Here is a 22,164-nt window from a genome sequence, read left to right as displayed (position 1 = left end):
CATGTATCCACCCATCCTGACGCTCACTACCTGCGTCTGCGCAAGAGCTCCACACATTGATCCATCCCCCTCCCACCATAATAGATGCTGTGCTGATTCAGTCCCCACAGGATACAAGGACATCACATAGAAGCAACCCAGGCCTGACAGCAGCATTGAGTGGCAGGATTGAAGCGTGAGAGGCCAGTAGAAAGGGAATGAAAGACACATAAATGACAGACTGGACTCCCATCGGTTGTGATAACCCTGGTGAGATTGGCAGAGCAATGTAAAAGTATAGGGAGGCTGAGGAAAAGAAAGGCTCTGTCAGATAAAACGACTGGATATCAAGGAATAGCGATTTGGGGTGGAGGAGAAAAAAAAGGGAAAAGGGTGGAAGAGAGGGACAAGCGGAGACAAAGACATGGAAGAATTGCCAAACAGGGATCAGGCAGATCAGCAGTGCAAACTAGTGTTTCCTGTGCATGTATTGAGATGCAGATCCCACTTTCGCAGCTAATAATGGGGGCTGTCAAGAGTGTGTGTGCTCATGTGGGAGAGATTCTCACACATCTGCTGACCTGCCTCTCTAATGGGGTGCAAATGGGCTCCATTGTCGGGCCCTTGCCGACCTGGCTGGAATGACCTGACACGTTCGATGACGACTTGGAGTTCACATGCATACGAGAACACGTCCTCACACTGATGTTTACATACACATGTAGAATGCCTAATGCCTATGCATGGCTCTAGTTCAAACAAGACACAGGATAAGGAGAGACCAAGATACTCCCGCAGAGCTAATGCTGTATGTAGTGACAAGACGTTGTATTCTTTTTATTTTGAAGCTTACTTCTAAACATCTTATGGGTTTGCGGAGCTATTTGTCTCACTTAATACCTTTCCCCCTGCTCTTCAACACTGCTCTCCACTTCTCCTCACGTTACAGAAAAAAAATGTTTAATCTAGCTCTGTCAAGATTTATTGTGTGTTGGTAGTAATTTCAAATCATGCATTTTGCTTTAGACGTTGCAATGCACATGGTTTTTCCTGCAAAACTTTTTCTCTTCAATTTCTCATAGTCTTGATCATCTTTGCTCTATCTGTCATTTGTCTATTGCACGTTTCACTAAGGAAGTGTGTTTGTCCTGTGTTTTGTGTTTTTCCTGCACCCTCTTAAATCCACACATTTCTAAAGCTGTGTTTTACAAAGCAGTCACAACTCAGCTGAAATGACTTTAACTAGGCACTCTGCTGACTTGGAGTTGGGGGATGGGGGTATAACAGAAGGAGGGGGGGGGGGGCAATACGGGGTCACACAGGAGGAGAACTAGAAGGGAGGGGGTCGCTTTTTTCTCTCTTTCTCTCTGAGCTCTTGGAAAGAAAGGAAGGAAGCCAGAGCAGAGCAGAGCAGGAGCCGGAGCCCAAACCAAACCGAGGAGAGATGGATGGTTGGGGGAGGGACTGGAGAGAGAGCGCTGCTTATTGGTAGGCTGCGGGTCTCTCTCAGTGGATGGATTGACTTAGCACGGGTCGAATTACACCATTTGCCGTGCATTAGTTTGTTTTTCTCTCAGCCAGGAGAAGTTGATTCACTACTACGACGCGCACAATATTCTTTACTGGGATTACAGCAACACGAAAGGATACAAAATAAGGAATTCAGATGAGGTGAGTTTCTTGCCGATACGTGGATTTACTTTGTTGCGCATTACGCAGTGAAAGTCGAGGGGGGAAACTAGAAAGGGAAGAGAAGTCTTTGGTGGGATGCTAAATATTTCTTTTGACCACGGAGCTATGCCGCTCTGCAAAACTGCTGGTTGCAGGACAAAAATAGTTCAGGTCCGGACTATTTTTACTCATGCTTCAATCCGTTTTACTGTCCATTCATTGCCTTTAGCGCGGGCAGCATTTATCTGACCGTTCTGCTCCAAAGCGTCTATCCAACGCTCAGAAAGCGGTGTAACACACAGGAGGAGCCAAACCTAACGTATACTGTTTACTCACTTCTTTCTTTGTCAGACACTTACCCTCCAAATTAAACTGTGGGAAATATCTGCTATATCAGGTCCAATAGTTCAACCACAGATCGGGTATAGCGTATCAAAACAAGAGTTGTGATTGCGACGAGTTTATGAGGAACTAAAACAAAAAGCACAGGAGGCTTTTTCGTGTAGTTATTTTGTATTCAGGTGGATATGTGCCATATCATGCTCCTCGTCCCTCCACACGCCCTCTATTATGTTAAATCAATGATTTAACATGAGCGTAGTACGGATCGCGCGTCGTTAATGTTTATGCCTTTTCCCTCTGGTTTGCAAAGTTAATAGTAGTGGAAGGGGGCTGGTGTATCGCTGTATGAGGGAGGGGGCTGTGTGGTCGTGGCACAGCTTTGAAGATCAGTCATCAGAGCGCAGGGACCCGGGGACGGACACAGAGCAGGCAGGATAAATGCTCGTATGAGACGAGCTGAAATCTGTGCGCAACTGGATGAGAAGGAGAGAAGTGGGGTCCGAATGGAGCTTTAAATAACAGGAATATTACATGCTGGGTGTTTTCTCTTAAATGGATTACCAAAGGACTATGACAAACAGTCGGATTGATCCATTCATGAGTGAATTTGGATACTTAAGGTAGGTGTCCATTGTGATTTTCTTTTAAATTATTGATAAAGGTAAATTAACGGATACAATTTGCGCTGTATTGTTGAGATTTTGAAATTGGGTTTGTTTGGCATACCACCAATGTATCCTATAGTCTAGTGTCAAGAGAGATACTTTATTCACAGAATTATACAAGGAATCAGGTAGAAAAACACCTACTGTAAGGCACAAATGTAGATATCCACTATGACAATGAAACCAGAAGCAACGCCAGTTTGGGTCTCCGACAGACCCTTTGTTTTTTTTAAAAAGGGACTTCGTTTAGTCTACATAATCAATATTTATTTTTCCTACAAAGTTCAAAGTTGTGTTGAATTGTACGAAGCTTGAAATCACGTATTCTCTGACATTTCCACTTGCAAAAAAATCCACTTGAAGCAAAGCTAACGTGCACATGATTGGATGGACCCTGCTAGCGAACACAGTATTAAAACAATTAAAGGCGAGCCAAGACTTTAGTGTTTTTTTTGTTGTTGTTGTTGTTTTTTAAAAAAAATCTATTTACTGTATCCTTAGTGTCATTGTGTTGGGGCTCACTCTGGTAGAAGCGCTCGTAACCCGTTTTTGGAGGCACGAGAGCACATAGCCCCGCGTGCATGCGTTGGGGTGCTGTGAAGGCCGTTCAAACGCCGTCCCATCACTGTTATCACTCCACCGCTGTCCCCCCCCCGCGTCTTTGTTGTCTTTTGTACGAGTCCCACATGTGGGCTAAAAAAGGCTCTGAAAAGATTTAGCACGGGTAAAACTTGAATGCCTTTACGCCCCGCTCCCGCACAATGCAAGCGTCAGCGCCCGAGCTGCTTCATGGATTGTGTGCGCACAAAACCGGAGCGGAAGACAACCAAAAGCAGAACTTGAAAAATTACCAGAGAATTGAAGAGAAGAATAAAAGACAGTGACAGGATCAGTATGGTTCATTTGCTACAAAAAAAAAGGGGCGTGTAAGTGCAGGAGGTTAAAGGACTGTTCCTCTGTGTCTCATTGAAGTTAATGTAGCCAAATTAAGTACATGGGAAAAGAGAGATGCAGAAAATAAGCAATCAAGAGACTTATTTTGAGCTTCCATGGTAGGTCTAGTGTGCCAAATTAATTCTAGGAAGGAAACTCATTTAATTTCAATTTGTCCAAATTATGGCGGTGCTATTCTTTTACCAGTTTCGTGCACTCACACAAATGGAAGAGAAGAAAATGACAATAGATGCGTACATCTCCCTGAAAATCTTCCCTGCCCAGATATCTGTCAAAGAGACTCAAAAGTACAGACACAACAAAAACTACAAACTTGGCCCGAGCACCACACTCTGGCCGGGTCAAACATCAGAACCAGTTGAGTGTTCTTTGACAGCACAGCTGGCTGCTGCGTCTCACTCCGCCTCACTGGGCGCGGGGTCACAACTAAGCGACCAGAACGATCACCGTTAACCTCCTCTACAGCCAGCCGTAACCCCGGAACAGCCACCATTAAACCCTACAGCCGTATGGTTATCCTGAACTGCTGCTTGGCAATCAGGTTATTCAGTTCTAAATTGGTTAGGTGGTAAAAGTGTTAACCCCATGTGCAGCATTTGGAGTCAAGATGTTTGTACAGTTTGCTTTGAACCCCCCCTTTAGGAGCCCCTGAACAGCTCTAGCTAACTAAAGTCCACTAAACGGGGGTGGGGCTCTATTGTGTTGACTTGCCCAAAGCCCCTTTTGTTGCACGGTCACACCTGCAGCTCGGCCCCCATTGTGCTCCTCTATAGCAGGACTGCTGCTGAGAACAGCCTTTCTCCTGTTTCACTCCTCCTCCTCTCGGCCAAGGTAGACACGAAAGGGAGGGAAACACGGTTTAGGGTGGCACAGGGCTCTCCTTCTGCCAAATCTCTCGGAGCAACAAGTCCAGCCAGGCCTCCCCAGAAGTGATCCTTAGGTAAATAGAACACGGTCAGGGGTAGCGGTTATTACTGGAGTGGGAAAAGGAGTAGTAATCATTTCTGGGCCTGTGTGGCTGCTCTAATCATCAGACTGACTCACTTCCCTGTGTGGCTGCATCTTGATTACTTACTCAGAGGCGATGGTTTGAGCTGAACTCCAGTTTTGAACAGACAGTTGCACATGCAGACATTCATAAACAAAATGCACGGGGTGAAGAGTCTGAAACCGAACTCCTTTGTATCCGATTTCCTGTGCTGTTGTGTGTATAGCTCAGAATGGTGCAAAATGACAAGTCAAGCAGCCTCGAGCAGCATTCATTGTTGTGCTGGGATTACATCCACCCTTCACATTCACACACGACTTAGGAAACCTCACGCACCGCTGTTGTTTGCCATCCCCTTTTATTAGCCTCCGTTCCTCCTAATAGGACCACGGTGCAACAACACATCCATTCAGTGCGGCAGCAGAGGAGAAGTTACAGCAGATTCATGCCAGTAAAAGCACAGCTACGAGTAAAATATGTGTTAATCTGTCATTATACGCTTGGAACACTAAATCTTTAGCTGTAACCACCAGAATTGGGGCTGTGGACCCCTAAAACCCACCATCAGTTGAAAAAGCAAATCCAGCAGACCCCCTCCCCCCCTCCCCATGTTTAACACCATGGGCCTGAGCCAACAACATCAGCACGGAAAGTGCTTGGTTGTAGGACATTGAAAAGCCTGTAATAACAGAGGTAGAGTGAGGCAAAGCTGAATGGCACTGAGTTGCGTGACAAGCCCAGCGTCTCTAGGCTTGTTGGGGCCTATATGTGCATGTACACACACACACACACACACACACACTGGAGGGCAGGAACCAGAGAGCGCAAAGGAATAGTCAATAGAAAACATGCTGGGGCTCACCAGAGATTGAGAAGTAATTTTAGATCACTGACCTCTGGATGTCTTCTGTTTCTGTTTTACATTAAAAGTTTCGGAGGAAAGCCTGTGCCTCCGCAGAGCAGTGTGGCTATTACCATGCAAGGAATCATGGGAGATCAGAGCAGGGACTTCTGAGTCTGGATGGAGTGTTTTTCTCCTGAATTGTTAAGTGAAGGAGAACGGCAGGGGGAGAAGAAAAGTGGTGTGTGAAGAGAAAAAGGAGATATAGAGCAGGACTTTCTGACAAGCAGGGAAATAATTTACCTGTGAACACAGTCAAGAAGACCGGACTAGACGCTCAGTCTGCAGCCTGTATGATAACACCAAAGAATTGAAATGTGCAGAGTGGTTTGTTTACCTTTCATAGCTTCTGTTTATTTTTTTCTTTTGTTGTGCGTCTGGTATCTATTTCTGTCCCAGCCTTCTCCCACAAACTCTGCGATTTATTGCTCGGCTTTTAATACAGCACCTTTCTTAGTGTGAGAGCGCGTCTCAACCAGGTAGTAAAAGAAAACAGCTGCCATGCTTTTAAGGAACACCGCTGTTTATCTGAGCAGAGCATTACCATCTCTTCCCCTTCCAAGATTTAAATGCTGACAGTTGTAAGTTCGTAAAGATCTGAGAGCCTGTGCACAGATCTGTGCTAGGAGTTTATTTTTTTACTTAGAATAGAGTGACAGCTCCAGCTCTGTGGATTTTTGCATCTAAAATAAGAGAGAGCAAACCACGAGCCCCAATTAAGTGACTCTATTGTGTCAATATGTCAACCCTGTAATTTCACTATTAGGTGGATAAATTGAGATGGAGCGTCATCTTGTCCGCATTACTCAGCCAATCATAATGACATTTCTCTTTCAAAAGCCTCCATACCCCACAGAGGACTGAATGGCCATGATTGCAGAGTATTGATGGCCTAAAACATGCTTGAATACCCTTGATTCTGTCCTCACTTCTGTTCTTTTTTAGTGACACATCATCTTTCACTTACCCTCCAGACAAGAATGGGATCTTTAGTGTCTGGAAAACAAGCTCAGCACTTTAAATTTGAATATAGGCTGTAAAGCAGTGCGACCGGTCTGTATGTTATATCATCCACACACAGCGACAAAAGGCTGTCACGCTGATGATGTATTTCTGCTGTCATAGCGCATACTTTGGTATTTTTTCTGCTGGATGACATTGTGAGCTGTGAATTCGTTTAGCATTTTCAAAGCAGTCCACAAACATTTTCAAACAGCAAATCAAGTTTCACACTGTTCATAAGTTACAGTGTGTTATAAAGTCATCACATGGCTAAAGTGACATGTTAAAAGTCCATAGATTGCTCGGCCTGCTGCTAATCCATCAAGCTTCCTGTGTGGATCAATCACAGCACTAATGGCTTGGCAGGCGGGGCACACAGACAGCACTGGAGCAGGTGTGCTTCGGGGCTAATTGAATAATGAGTCAATACTGCATGTGTGTGTATGTGTGTGTATTTGTATCTGTGTGCACATGCGTCACTCTTTGCATTACAGAAAAGAGGGATTCTGTATGTGCAGCCATGTGTGTGTGTGTGTGTATCCCAGTGTGCTTCCAGCTAATCCATCCCTCTGCCTGTGTGACGTCTCCCGGTAAATTGTTTATATCCGTTCAAGCTTTGCCTGCATGAATAATTTGTTTGCCTTATAAATATTTGAATGTACACCGATCATTAATATGCACGGACACAGTCTGTCTCTAAAGAACTCCTTCATGCACCAACATACACACTAAACTCTGCCACGCCCACAATACATTATTACCACCGGAGCTTCCTGCGTATCATGTTCACAATCAGGCGAAGAGCAAACCATCACACAAAAAAACTACCACAATGTCAAAACATTTGTACACGAGTAGACCCTCATAAAACAAAGACGAGTTAATCCGTGCACTGAAATGACAAAACAGCAGCCCAAAGGGAAAGACTCAGAGCAGTAACAGGTACCAGAGCGCTACTCCTAGAAGTCAGCTAACGTCAGAGCAGGAGCCACGCCGGTGATTGTGATGAAGTTGCAATGTGCTGATGAGTGTTGAGCCTGACCCAGAGAGACCAACCAATCAGAGCACAGATGTACAGAGACAGCAGGCCTGCCACGTTTCTAGCAGGGCGGACTTCCGCTGCATCCAACACACACCGCGACACCCCGCCGGTCAGTTGGCTGACCTTCGCTTGGATAGCAGATGCAGCAAGAGGTGGAGGGGAAACGGCAAGCACTGCCACTGAGAGCTCAGTCATCGATAAGCCAGAGAGGGCTTTATGCTTGCCTTGCGGTTCTACTTCAGGCGGTTGTGGGTAGTTTTGACTTTTGACTGTGTCAATTGCTAGGATTTAGTTCATATAAGTAGAGTCATTCTGATACCAGTGCCAGGATAAGTAGTGACCTTCAATACAGCCTTGAAGATGGGATCAGGTTTTGTATGTATGCAAGATGATTTTAATATCCTTACCGATTAGCAGAAGAAATCCTGTTATATGTTTTTGACACACTTGTATCAGTCAATTCTCAAGTCAGGAGGATATCAGAGTTGGTATTGAGAGGAAGAAAAATTACTCAACGAGCTTCTTTATACAAGACTCATGGTTTGCAGCAGTGGTTTTAAATCTATAACGTGGAGCCTGTTAATAACAAGACACAAATGTATTCCTCTCTGTGTGCGTTTCCAGGTAACATCTCCACTAGTGTGAAACAGGAAGTGTCGTCTGTGAGCAGCCATGGGCCAGAGAGCTGTGCTTCTGCTCAGTGAGCTGCTGCTGCTGCTGCTGACAGCCTCACGCACTCTCCTCGCAGTCAGCTTCCCCGAGGACACCGTACCCCTGGATGTCGTTGACGCACACTGTGAGTATACGAGAATGCAGATGAACTCAGCAGAGACGTGTGTGTGTGTGTGTGTGTGTGGGGGGGGTATCACAATGCTGTGACATCACTGCAAAGGAAGTAGACGACAATCTTTAAAGTGCACTTTTTAACTCACTCCAGACACATGTGGAATAAAGACAAACAGCAGCAGGCCCCTCGTTCTAGTCGTGTCAGCAGTTCGGACACTAGCATGCCATTTCCACAGTAATAGAATCAATCTGCTGTACGCTCAGCTGGAGCATTAAGTGGATTTCATTTTCATCTCTGTGATGTACAGGAGGAACAGAGATGTGCTGACATAAGCAGACATTATCTAACGTGCAAACACGATGAAACACAGATACAATTACACATAATATAAAGTCTGTATTTGTACTGTACCATTAGCTTAATTGCAGGGGGGGGATTTATAGGAAGCATATACACAGCATATTCATTTCCAATAGGCACAGTAGAGTTAAACATAGCAATAGGAAAGTGAGAGTGCTGTTTTTCCCGTGCAAGAGCATCTTCCGCTTCCGCCGTGAGTTTGCCATTAATAGCATGTGTGCGTGTGCCGCCGTCTCTTCAGTTTCACGGAGGTACCCTGTGTTCAGAGGCCGGCCCTCTGGCAACGAGTCACAGCATCGCCTCGACTTTCAGCTCATGACCAAGATACAGGACACGCTGTTCATCGCTGGCAGGTAAAATCAACACACACATGCACTCTGTCTCTATCTGTCTTTTTCTCTCGCTTACACATCCCCCACACCAATATACTCACTCACTCCTTGGCAGGTAAACAGTGGCATAAGAGGAAGGTGGGGGGGGGGGGAAGCTCTTAGTGTTATTGGATCTGTGGCTCCTCAGCCTGCAGCCGATGTATATGGCCTGTATTGATCCCTGAAAGGCGTCTATCACGCCGGCCTGATGCTCTGTCAGGGGTTTCTTGGCATCTTTACATGTCTTTTTGATATTTATGGGTAGTAGGATTCATCTGACCGCCAGCACTAATATTGTAGCAGGAAATCACCTGGACATCTCCAGGATAAAACTCCCACCTCTGGAGCCCCTGTAATCAGCGCCACATGTATCACTGCTGACAGGTGGATCCTCCTTGTGCAAGTTCATGGATGTTTTTTTTTACTAAAAGGGAAGCAAATGGTTCACTGAGCCGATTAAGCCCCTGTGGCTAAGATTGTCCACGGCCTTTTCAGTTAAATTATAAAAACTATGTGTGGTAATCGAGTAGGGTTAAGCAGAGAAGACAGTCATTTTCAAGAAAGTTGCATAAAAATCATAACCCTAATGTATTTTCCTTGCAACACCCAATCTGTTCTGCAAACGGAAATTGGAATTAAATGACTTGTTTTGACAGAAATCTACTCAGGTTTTTAAAAGCCCCAGATTGGTTTGTAAATGTTTCCCTCCATTCTGATGTTGCTTTGAACTAAAAAAAAAAAAAGTCCCCACTTTCATTCTGCTAGTGGCTGTAACCACTCTTCATAGTTAATGAGTTCCTCTAATGACGGTACAGTTTAAAAAAAAAGTCATCTAGAAATAGCACATTAAAAGAAAATTCGGGAATACAATTTAAATATGTTGCTGATTTTGTGCACGAGTCCGCCCGATTGTCACCGTGCTCTATATTAGTGTATCCCTTATTGTGCCATGCCACTGATCTTTGTGTTTCCTCGTTGTGTGTCCGCAGAGATCAGGTGTACCTCGTCAGTCTGAGAGAATCCTACAGGAATGAGATCATCCCTTACCGGGTAAGATTCTTGCCACAAGCTGCTCTCCTTCTCCACAAACACGACAAGGCTTCCATACAAAAAAAACACAGAGCCATTTATCACAAACTGGACAGGTTGTAAAACGAGAGAGTGGAAAAGGGAGGAGTGTGTGTGCGTGAGTGTGTGCGTGAGTGCATGTATCTTTGCCGTGCATGTGTCTAATGCTCCCTTTTGGCTCTTACAGAAGCTTACATGGCGATCGGGCCAAGTCGACAGAGACATGTGTGCTGTCAGGGGAAAACACAGAGTATGTATTAAAAATCCTTTACTCGTGTAACTTGTGTAACTGTACATGCGATCACTTGGACTTGAACTGTGAGCAGAGACACTGGCTTCCTCTCAAAAACACTGATCCATATTGTGTCTCTCTTATCAGGACGAGTGCCACAACTTCATCAAAGTGCTGGTCCCCAGAAACGATGATCTGGTGTTTATCTGTGGTACTAATGGCTTCAACCCAATGTGCAGATACTACAGGGTGAGTATCCAGTGCTAGAAACTGTCATGCCATGAATTCAAGTGGAGGTGTGCATGCTGAAACGTGAAAAGCCTCAAAGAGTATCGTCTTAGTAGTTTGGGCAGCACACCCCTTATCCTTAACGTCTTTTTTTTTAAATAAAATTTGCCTCGACTCGTTCGACTGATCTCTGTTCTAGCTGGTGTTTTTGTGCGTTTGTTTCCACTGTGTCCCCTGACAAAACTCCTCTAATGTGTGGGTGATCGCTGTGTTCCCCTTCAGCTGGATAACCTCGAGTTTGACGGGGAGGAGATCAATGGATTGGCACGATGCCCGTTTGACTCCAAGCAAACCAATGTAGCCCTTTTCGCTGGTAAGGGGTCAACCACACACCCACCCGCCCACACACACAGTTAGTCCTGCTGAAGAAGCTCTAATGTGTTCCTGCTTATGCTCTCATTATCACCTCTGTGTCTTTGCCAGAGTAAAACTGTGCCTGCAGCGATAACAACTCCGCCAATTAGGCCTTTTAAACGAAGAGAAACAACAAAGCATATGAGAGCTGTGTATCCCAGTTTTTGGTGACTGTACTCCTTTTTTTTTTTGGTTTTGTATTGTAGAGGGGAAGCTGTATTCTGCAACTGTAGCCGACTTCCAGGCCAGTGATTCTGTCATCTACCGCAGTATGGGTGATGGATCGGCCTTGAGAACCATCAAATACGACTCCAAATGGCTGAAAGGTAAGCGAATGCCCCTCCATAACTCTCAATCTTTATTTCTCACTGGAAATACACTTGTCTACCTGCCAGCTAGCTAAATGCCCATGGTGCCTTTGCATGGTGTATGTATGTACGAGGCTGTCAGGGCTGCTTTTGGAGTGATAGAGAGCTCTCCTGCCTTGCCAAGATCCATGGGGATATGGCCTGCTCTCTCCCAGGCAATCTAGGTCACCCCCAGTCATATACAGCCTTGTTCAAATCCCTGAAATATTCAACATGCACGGCGGTGGTGACGGTGCAGAAATACATTTCAACTCTCCGCCTCTGTCTCTCCCTCAGAACCTCATTTCCTGCACGCAGCGGAGTACGGGAATTACGTGTACTTTTTCTACCGAGAGATTGCTGTGGAGCATAGCAATCTGGGCAAGGTAAGACAGTGCACCTGCCGTTTAAAAAAACACAACGTATTCCGCACAGATACAGTATGCTTGACTTTAACCAAAAAAAAAAAAAAAAAGGGCTTACACCTTTCTCAGTGCATGCTTTCCTGCCACAAAAGGTCCCAGTGGTAATGGGGCTCATTCAGGCAATGACAGAATCGCATTAGAATACATGAGACATTTTGACTGCCTGGGTTTGAGGGGGATTTTCTACTAATGTAAAACCATTACACAGTGAGAGGATTTGTCTCTTCGAGAGATTGCACGCTCTGTTTCGGCTCCCCTCCTGTGAAACACACACATGCAGAGGGGGGCATTAGGATGCTCTGTCTGAAGCCAGCGTCAGATTTGACCATCCTGAGCTGGTCTGGCCGAACCACATGAAGCCAGAATCCTCCATCAGCCACAAAGCTAATAAATATTTCAACCCTGCTAATGCTCTGGTGACACCTGGCCTCTGATGGAGGTTTGCACTGTTACATTATTAAAACTGTGGAAGCCAACAGCTTCACGCACTTTATTTATACTCAAAGCATGGCTTATATGTGCAATCAAACAGATTGAAAAATCTCCACACACGCAGTTAAAAATGAGTGTGTGCGTTGTAGCTGCGTTGCTACCGGATGGACAGATGCATTATTTATAATGTTGAAGTGTTTTTTAGTGACGTTCGCTCAGCTGCCTCACTCTTCCTCCCGCCTCTTGTCATCCTCGCAGGTTGTGTATTCTCGCGTGGCCCGCATCTGTAAGAACGATGTCGGCGGGTCACAGCGGGTGCTGGAGAAGCACTGGACGTCCTTTGTGAAGGCGAGGCTGAACTGCTCGGTGCCGGGGGACTCTTTCTTCTACTTTGACGTGCTTCAGTCAATCACTGACATCATCGACATCAATGGCGTCCCCTCCGTGGTGGGTGTGTTCACCACGCAGATGAACAGGTGAGCAGAAGACGCTTTCAGGAGTTCACAAGTGAAGAGGATAGGGAATATGAAATGTAGAAGGACATGACATTCATTTTTGTTTTCTTCACAGTATCCCCGGTTCAGCAGTGTGTGCCTTCTCCATGGCTGACATAGAGAAAGTATTCTGGGGCCGCTTCAAAGAGCAGAAGACACCAGACTCTGTGTGGACCCCATTTCCTGAGGAAAAGCTGCCCAAACCTCGGTGAGGATCAAACTTCTCTTTCCCTCACAATATTTCAAAATTCAAAACCTTTTAAAGAGTCAAAGATGAGAGGGGGGGGGGAAAAGGAGGTGGTGCCTGCCGACAGGTGTTTACCATTTGTCATTTTGTCCCCTTTTTCAAACCCTTCTTTGTCCAGCTTAAACCCAGTGAAATCAAATCTTTCCCACTAGTACGAGACCAAGTTATTAGCTTTGACCCAGCACACACATTCACCATCTGCTGATAATTGAATTATTAATTTGGGATAATTAGACATGCTGCATATTTAACCTGTTTACAGTCAGCACGTTTATTTGTAGGCCTGCCCTCTGTCCAAAACACAAAGTCCAACAAAGGACCTCATTACGCCGGTAAATCATTGATGGGGGATAACCATGCATATGTATATTTTATGTTTCCAGCTGAGGCCCTTTTTTGTGATCCTAATAGGCACCTGCTCCCCCCCCACCCTCTCTTTACACTTTTCATCCATCTCAATACGTGTCATATTGACTCCCCTGCGTGTGATCGTATGTCCTGACCTCTGACCTTTTGCCTTTCCCTCATGTGCACCCTCCATCTTAGGCCCGGGTGCTGTGCAGGTCACGGTCCAGCTGCGTCCCTTAAGAGCTCCATTGAGTTCCCGGACGATACCCTGCAGTTCATCAAGTCCCACCCTCTCATGGACACAGCCGTGCCTTCTATCGGGGATGAGCCGTGGTTCACTAAGACCCGCGTCAGGTAAACAGAGAGGCACAATAGAGATGCACTGACTTAGTTTTTGAACTTGTGCCTTTTGATAAGTGACTTATTAGCATTCGACACACGAGCTGAAACGCACAAGAAGTTATTGTGGTTTAATCAGAAGTTGCCCTCAAGGATAAAAAGGCTAATAAAAATGAGTTGAATGGAGGATTTGGATTTGACGCACACTGTCTAAATCTGAATGCAACAGAAAACTTCAGGAAGCATTGAAAAGAATATTGAGAATGAATTCGTATTAGACAATGCGTCACATATATCAATATCTTACTATGCCCAGGGTAGGCTAACTGTCATCATGGTGATATTAAATGCAAATATGTTTGGAAAAAAATAGTGCGACCTTCAATACATTTAACAGACGGAGTGATTTGTGCATTCAAAATGTCCTCTCCTATTTTGCACCCCTGCTGTGAGTAACACATGCTCCTCTGCTGTGCGTGTAGGTACAGACTGACAGCGCTGGCTGTGGACAATGAAGCGGGACCTCACAAGAACCACACAGTTGTGTTCATCGGGGCCGAGTCAGGGGTTGTCCTCAAGGTTTTGGCTAAGACCTCCTCTGCGGCCCTGAATGACAGCCTGCTTCTGGAAGAGATAGATGTCTTCAACAGGGCCAAGTAGGGATACGCACACTTTTCACACTCTCTCTGTCTGCCTCTGTTTCCCTTCCCATTCTGCTTTCTGGCCGAGGAGTCAGCAACTCTTAAAGTGAAGCCTTCTGGCACAGATGGCAGTGCCTGTCTGTCTGCATTCTGTGCCGGAACAGTATGTGTGTAGTTTTTCAATTTTTTTTTTTTTTTATATATCTGTTTATTTTTGGATATGAATACAAACGCTGCAGCGTGTCAGAGGTTACAATCTTGTTAAACTGCGTGGAAAAGGCTTTATGTGCCTACTCCACCTAACAAGTGATTAAATCTACTGAGACTGAAACAGTAGACAGACTTATCTGGTAAACGTCTGATCATGTTTCTCGCTTCCTTTTCCCAGGTGCCTGTCTAACCGTGAGGATGACAAGCGTGTCCTCTCCCTCCACGTGGATAAAGACGCACACAGCCTGTATGTCGCCTTTTCGAGCTGTGTCATCCGTATTCCCCTGAGCCGCTGTGAAAGGCATTCTGCCTGCCACAAGTAAGTGACGCACAAATGTGCACGTCGGCACTTTTAGAGTCATAGGTTTATGACTTTAGTGTTTTGTTTTTCAGTAAATGTCATAAAAGCAGTGATAACAGCTCAGCTTATGAGTCGTGGTTAATGTTCAGTCAGTCACGTGTGTTGAAAGAGCACTTCCCAGACCGATTAAACCCGGTGGTTTGATGGTGTGTTTGTGTGCCACCAGGTCTTGCATCGCATTAAGGGACCCTTACTGTGGCTGGAGGCCTCATGGAGCCTGTGAGAGGATTCTGCCTGGAGTTTTGTGAGTTAAAGCCCTTAGCTCCAATAAAAAAAATAAAAAAAAGTTCAAATATAACAGACGAGAAATCTCGATTACAAGACTTCCTGCAGCTGTTGGATTCATCTTTCTATCTGTCTCTTCTTTTTTCAGGACTGGGTATGAGCAGGATGTTGAATCTGGAAACACCGGCCACCTTGGAGACTGTCATGGTACGTATCTCATCTCCATTGCCATGTCGTCTATCGTGCAGCGCGTACACACACACACACACACACACACACAGATGCACACATACATGGACACACACGCAAATGAGACACACACTCATCTCCACACACACCATGAGCCTGCACACTCACACCAGTAACCACTCCAGTAACTTGCCCCTACATAAGTCTATGTTCAGTATTAACACACACATCTGCATACAGTACATGGCCACCTGTAACTTATGAAACATGGACATGTACAATTCAGGGCCATGTCTAGCTGGTGCAAGTGGTAGAGGTTTGAAGATATCTGATGTCTAGAAAATCTACCTTAACTCATTCAACTTAAAAAAAAAAAAGTCAGTCCCTTCATTTGCACCAACTAAACATGACCCAGGCTGAACCTCAGTATCGATCAGAACCAGAGGGCCTTCTGTGACTCCAGTGAGAGACGGACACTTCTAGCGAGTGCTTTGTATCTTTATTGTTAAGTCTAATAAACTGCACTCTTCGTGTCTCTTAGGGAATTTTAGTCTTTACTTTTTTTTCTTCCTGAATTCCCTTATGCTGATTTCTTGTCCTTTTGAATTCCTTTAGCGTTTTTGGGCACTACATCAGCGCCAGATTACAAATCATATGGCGACCCTACCTCTGGTTAGTTTGATCTTTTACTCAAATGGTTTCTTTCCTTGAGTTCAGCATCTCCAGCCCTGTCTTCTACGCCACTGTCACTTTTCATCTTTTCCTCCCAAACACTTCCTGAATGCTCAAATCACCTGCCTCATTTTCCATCGCCACAAAAGCCAGAACCATCGGGCGACATTGGTGCTTTTTTTGGAGGCACATATTCACTTCCTCCTTCTCACTCATCACTTCATGTTTGGATTCCTCCCTCCTCTCTGCATGCCCACTCTCCATCTCTTGGCATCCTTACTGTTGTGTACCAACTCCTCCTTGAACATCAGTATCCTCTTTATTTCCTGTTCCAAATTCTCTTCAACTAAAAACAAGAAGTGTATTGATTGGTCTGTGAATGTGAAAACACTATATTTTGATAAAGGTTAACTTGGGTGAGGTTTATTCATAATTTTTTAAACACTAACCCATAAAATGACCCATTGCCAATGCCTACTAACCAGGGGGATAACAGAATGCTTTACCCACGTCTGCAGTTTGTTAATAATTTGTTTGTCACCACAGACATGGAGTTTTCATCACCGCCAGTCACTGTCCACCCCAGTGGGCCCATACTTCCCCCAGTACTCATACCCACTCAGAGCCCCAGCTCTGAGCCTGGTCCAGAGCTCTACGGCTCAGGCTTTGTGCTGCAGGATGACCCAGCCACCTCCCATTCTTTAGACTCTTTCCCAGGGGGCCAAGAGGGTAAGGCCCGCAGGGAGGCAGCCAGCATGCTGCATTGAACCCAATCTGATAGCTGCCAACAAGTCTCACTAAGCCTCACAAATGGGAATCCACACATATAAGCTCACATATGCAAACACATGGCACACAATGGCAGCTATTTAGGATTCCCATTGTATAATATAGCACATTTTAATGAAGTTTTTCTTTTTGGAATATACATTTGGATACATAATTAATTTTTCTATGCATAAAATATTTGTATTTCAATATTGTTTTACTTCCTTAAACATATTATTTCCTTGTGTTCTTTCTTTCTTTCTTACTTCTGAATTATTAATTCGGCTTTCCAATCACTAAAACTTTTACTTTCTGTTCTCTTATTGTTTCTTTTAAGCTTTTCTTTAGATTTAGATTATGTCGCTGCCACTAGAGATTTATTAACTCTAGGTTTAGTAACAATTTACCCTGGCTGGTAGATCATTGACTGGGCCTGCCCTGCCACAACACTATTGTGGCTGCATGGTGTATGACTAACTCCTTCAATGTCTGTGGTGTCTAACAAACTCTCTGTAGAACTCTAGCCATCTGAACACCGGGAAAGCAAGCACTGCTTCTCTGTCCTTGGAAATAAACTTCCCGTTGGTTGATCTCTTGTGCAACAGTTCGATTTGGCTCTCTATTTCAGATAAGAATGCATTCCTAACCTTCTGGTACTGTTTCAACGCATGACAAAAAGCCTCTATTGGAACGGGATTCAAGACAACACTTGAAGTCTTCCCTTCTGAACTAACACAGAACTGCTCACTGCTTCTTTTAGATGGTGAAATGGATGTGGGTACCTAACAGCTTCTGCCAATGTTCACCATTTTTCTTCTTCATCTGGAATAGAAATCACAAAATGTCAGAGTATGTTTGTAGTTAAGTGCTAGACAACAATGTGGAGATGTGTTAAAAGCAGAAACGTGTGCATGAATGTCTTCACACACAAACATGCACATTTTCTGCTGTTGGATGGAGGGGGATGCTTCAGTGAGCATTTTGACCCTTTTCACCGGGGGTTTAAACAGTGCTTTAATGTTTTATAGGTGTGTGGGATATCCAGGCAGGTGAGACCAACCAGATGGTCCACATGAACATCCTCATCACCTGTGTGTTTGCTGCTTTTCTCATGGGTGCACTTCTGGCTGGTCTTATTGTTTTCTGCTACCGAGACTCATTTCTCCGTAAGCCAAGAAATGTCCACAAGGATGCAGAGTCAGCGCCATCCTGTTCAGACTCTACTGGAAGCTTCGTCAAGCTAAATGGTCTCTTTGACAGCCCTGTAAAGGTACAGCCATCGCAACGGCTCAGTTGCACACGTCCTTTTGTTGGTAGTAATTGTTGAAGATGTGACACCTGTCTAACCTTACTGATGTTGTTGTCTCATTCTTAGGAGTACCAGACCAACATTGATTCTCCCAAGCTGTACACCAACCTGCTGAGCAACAGTAAAGACCTGAACTCACCCAATGGGGACACCAAGACCATGATCCTGCGGGATGGTTGTCAGCCCCCAGAGCTTGCTGCCCTGCCTACACCTGAGTCGACTCCTGTGCTTCAGCAGAAAGGACTACAGCCCATCAAAAACCAGTGGGAGAGGGCTCAGGGGAAGGCCGGTGGTCCTCGCAAGGAGTCCAACTCAGCAAAGAGTCCTCAGTTCCTTCCTTCTCCCGTTCCTCCTAACTCCAACTCCAACCTCCCTCACCTCGCCCTGGGACACTCCCACATACCCAGTGCGGTTGTCCTGCCTAATGCCACACATGATCACCCTGACTTTGAGGATGGGGATGATACACTGCCACGTTCTTCAGAAAGGAAGTTAAAGACCCCAGATTCTAAGGGAAGTAGGAAAGACCAGAAGAGGTCTGTGGATGCCAGGAATACCCTAAATGACCTTTTAAAACATCTCAATGACTCTGTGGCCACCCCTAAGGCCATTCTTCAAGACGGATCAGGGCCCCGCCCTAGGCAACACCTCACACTGGAACCCATGGAGGAACTGACTGAAATGCCCCCTAAGGTGCCCAGTCGCGAGGCTTCCCTGTACTCCCCCTCCTCCTCCTTACCCAGGCACAGTCCCACCAAGAGGGTTGATGTGCCTCTGCCCTCCACTCCCACCACGCCCACGGGCAGCCTGAGCATGGGGGGAACACTGGAGAGGCACAGAGGGGGGTACCAACTCCAACGGAGTGCCTCTCATAGGCACTCCTTATCCACCTCACCAAATGGGGTAACAATGGGGGTGTCTGTGTCTCGCCAACACAGTATGAACAGAGGGGGTTACATGCCTCCAACACCCCCCTCCAGACTTGACTCCCACAGCGGGGTAATGGGGGCAGGAATGCACTCTGCCCACCCATCTTCTGTACCCCGACAGGGCAGCTACAACGGGCATTGTTCACTCCCTCGCACGGGGGTTAAAAGGACCCCTTCGCTAAAGCCAGATGTGCCCCCTAAACCCAATGGGTTTTCACCACAAACTCCACAGATGCGAGTGGTCAACAAGTACAGTTATTAAAGGAACATGAACTTATCTGAGTGAGCGTATAGCCCCGAGTGCTTGAAGGGGGGCTTTGGACGGGGTAGGCCTGGTGTGTGTTTGTGTATCGACTTGAGGTTTGTTCCCCCTTTAAATGAAATGCACATATACTCACTCTAAAAAGGGAAAATCACACGTGGCCAAAGATACTCCTTGGAGCTTTTTTGCTCCCTACGTCCCCATGTCCCTCCATTGTCTCGGTAGCCATGGGATATACACAGTGGACAATAGTTAATCCGCTGTTCTAAGTTGTATCTGGGCTTGGTGACACCTGTTCCAATATTAGGTACGAGGTTTACGACACAGACGCTGGGCCCCGCCAGTGCGTGTTGTACGAGGGTCAAAACAGAGAAATACTTGAAGAATGGGTCTCATTTGTCACTGCCCTTGAGCACTGTCTTCCCACTAATGTGAACTGAACAAAGAGGAGAGGTAGGCCATGCCTTCACTTGCAAGATGGTTGGGGGCAGAGGAGAGGGAACTCAAAATTTGAAAACGTGCTTGTTGCTTTAGAAACATACGACTGTGGACAGCTGTATGAAGCAGCAAGCTGACAGAGAGAAAGAGTGCAAATGAATGTGTGTGCGTCTGTGCGTATGTGTCTGGCATGCAGGTTTGTGTTTAGGAAGTACACAGATAAGGCCTTTATATTTGATTGCCAGGAATGGTATCATATGCCAGAGGATGCACCTGAAGATCCGTCTAAGACCTAAGTCACTGTTTCCCATTTTAACTATATAATCTCTACTTTGCTCTTGTTTAAATCCATCCGAAACCAAGCCTTTTGCCACTCTGTTGTGATTTTATAATAAAGTTAGGCTGAAGTGAAGTTGTTCATCCTGGGTTTATACTGGGACAGGGACTCTGTATCTCACTGGGAAATTTAACTAAGTACATTTACTGCTAACGGTTACAGAAAAAGGTGTATCCTCGATACGTTTTCTTCTCTACCAGACCTCAGTTGCCCTTGATGTGTGTGTGTGTGTGTGTGTGTGTGTGTTTGTGTGTGTGATACATTACAGAGGCCAAGATGTTCAATTTTCAGCAACCAAACACACTGTCAAGACTGAAACATGGGGGGGAATGCTTCTCTCCAGGACTGAAACCTCCTCTAACCTCCACTGCCCCCTTGTAGGAAATAGGCTGGTGGTTCAAGAGACTTCTTTCTTTATGTAGCAATGGTATTAGTAAAAACATATTCAGTTCTCCTCTCATTCTATAAAGGAATTTTGAACATATTATTTGCCTTTATAACGTTTACTGTGTTATTTAAAGAATTTTTCATTTGAAACTAAAGCAACACCAATGGTTTAACTCAATTTAAAAGGAACTCAACATTTCAGGGCACTTCTGTTTGAACTTGTGTGAACCCTAATAGAAGAACAGGAGAAAATTCCCCCTGCATTAATCCTGTTAAAAGGTATATGATACTGACCCGAGAACAAAATGGTGGATATAACACCTCTGTCTTCTGCAGCCTGTGTTCCCTGTGCAGCTTCCCCCGTGAGTGGCCAGTGTACAATCAACACAACAATTACCAATGTGTCCAAACGAGTCATGCTGGGAATGACAAGATCCTGTATATAATTAAATACTATAAATAAGGAGTATAAATATTTTTAGGCAAGTGAACCTGAATCTGTGCATTGTGTGCCTTATTCACAAAATAAACTAGTACATTATATAATATTGGCAATGTCAATTGGTCCTCTGTATGTTATTGTCATATACTATATACACATTTTTTATATGAGATAATTCAAAATCAGCAGGATGTGTTGAAAAATCACTACCTAATCCAAACTGGAGTGATGTGGAAACAACAGAAAAACATTCCACTTTTGAATTTTACTGAAGGATAGTCAAAAAAAAAAAAATCTTCATTATGAGTATGGATCAATTTTCTCCTTTACTGTCGGTGTTGAAAGAATGGGTGTCAATCCAGCACATAGAGGTGCCATGCTGTGAATGTATTTTCTTGACAGTGGGATGTAGGGTGGTTAGACCTTGTACTGTGGAGCAGTCAGCTCAACGCAGCACATCCTGCCCACAGCCAATGTATCAACACAGTGTTCATGTGAAAGCCGCCTGTTGGCATGGGCGGCGGTCATGCAGAATCTGTAGTGACAGGAATTGTTTCCATTGGTCAGTAGGGACGCTTGGGGGATCACATCTCTTAGCATTGGGTTCATTATATCTGCATCTGCAATCCTATCCGAGTGTCAGTTGCCTGTTAAGCCCAAAGCCACATTTTGTTTACAAGTGATGATTGTATGTAAAGACTTTCTGCCTGTCATCTAACCAGTGTTTGGGCTCTTTTTTCTACTCGATACATGCACACTGACATCACAAACATACAGCCAACACACACTGCTCAACTGCCTTGTACATTGCAATATGAACTGGGTCTTTCTGTTGCAATCCAAATTGAAGCCTTTATATTTCAGTCTGAGCTTGGTGTGTGTGTGTGCAGATAAACCAGATTTTGTCATGTAATTTTTGATTTTAATACTGTGCAACATGGCGATGCAAGGCCAGCTGTATATATGACCTCCAGAGTATTTGAGCGTGTAGATATGTTGTAAAATTGTACTGTGAATGTGTAAATAATAATGATGGTCTTTGTTTCATGATATCTTTTGTTGATTTTTTTAACACGGCATGTATAGTTGAAATAAAACATTATGGCACAGAAAGAGCCTGTCTTTGAGGGTTGTTTTGAATCTTGGGTTCCCTTTTTTATGTGTCTAAAGTTGGATGTTTTGTCAAATTCAGATGCGTGGTCCTTTGTGTAACCATCTTAAGAGCCGGTAGATGTTTTCTGTCCCTACATCATGACTGGTCTGGGGGAAATGCTGCTTGTGTCCTTGCTGAGCTCTGATTTGACTATCAGAGACAGCGAGAGTCCGCAGAATGATTAAGAGCCTCAGACTATTTTTAG

The 22,164-nt window shown here is 45.0% G+C and overlaps 1 protein-coding gene across 5 annotated transcripts; it reads left to right on the top strand.

The window, feature by feature from the left end:
- Nucleotides 1-1,437: 1,437 nt before the first annotated feature.
- Nucleotides 1,438-21,919, top strand: sema6d (semaphorin 6D). 5 transcript variants are annotated; one of them, XM_020641211.3, is made up of 20 exons: nt 1,438-1,650; nt 8,169-8,340; nt 8,933-9,044; nt 10,052-10,112; nt 10,318-10,380; nt 10,510-10,611; nt 10,873-10,963; nt 11,211-11,330; nt 11,649-11,737; nt 12,467-12,684; nt 12,779-12,910; nt 13,496-13,651; nt 14,119-14,292; nt 14,666-14,806; nt 15,015-15,092; nt 15,222-15,280; nt 15,878-15,934; nt 16,481-16,663; nt 17,731-17,972; nt 18,078-21,919. In XM_020641211.3, the coding sequence occupies exons 2-20, from the start codon at nt 8,217-8,219 to the stop codon at nt 19,200-19,202; spliced, it is 3,327 nt and encodes a 1,108-aa protein (XP_020496867.2). In that variant the 5' UTR covers nt 1,438-1,650; nt 8,169-8,216; the 3' UTR covers nt 19,203-21,919. The 5 variants fall into 5 exon arrangements, with proteins under 5 accessions (XP_020496867.2, XP_020496869.2, XP_020496870.2 ...); XM_020641212.3 differs by lacking the exon at nt 1,438-1,650 and adding an exon at nt 2,368-2,612; XM_020641213.3 differs by lacking the exon at nt 15,878-15,934.
- The last annotated feature ends 245 nt before the right edge of the window (nt 21,920-22,164 follow it).

This window comes from Labrus bergylta, chromosome 3 (genome assembly GCF_963930695.1).
Source record: "Labrus bergylta chromosome 3, fLabBer1.1, whole genome shotgun sequence".
Taxonomy (NCBI): Eukaryota; Metazoa; Chordata; class Actinopteri; order Labriformes; family Labridae; genus Labrus; species Labrus bergylta.
This window is presented reverse-complemented; position numbering and strand designations above follow the sequence as displayed.

Bases quoted from the DNA above. Each gene is read 5' to 3' on its own strand.
- sema6d (XM_020641211.3), top strand. From the start codon at position 8,217: ATGGGCCAGAGAGCTGTGCTTCTGCTCAGTGAGCTGCTGCTGCTGCTG. The intron at 12,911-13,495 runs GTGAGGATCAAA...CCTCCATCTTAG, and splicing joins GAAAAGCTGCCCAAACCTCG to GCCCGGGTGCTGTGCAGGTC. The intron at 13,652-14,118 runs GTAAACAGAGAG...CTGTGCGTGTAG, and splicing joins TTCACTAAGACCCGCGTCAG to GTACAGACTGACAGCGCTGG.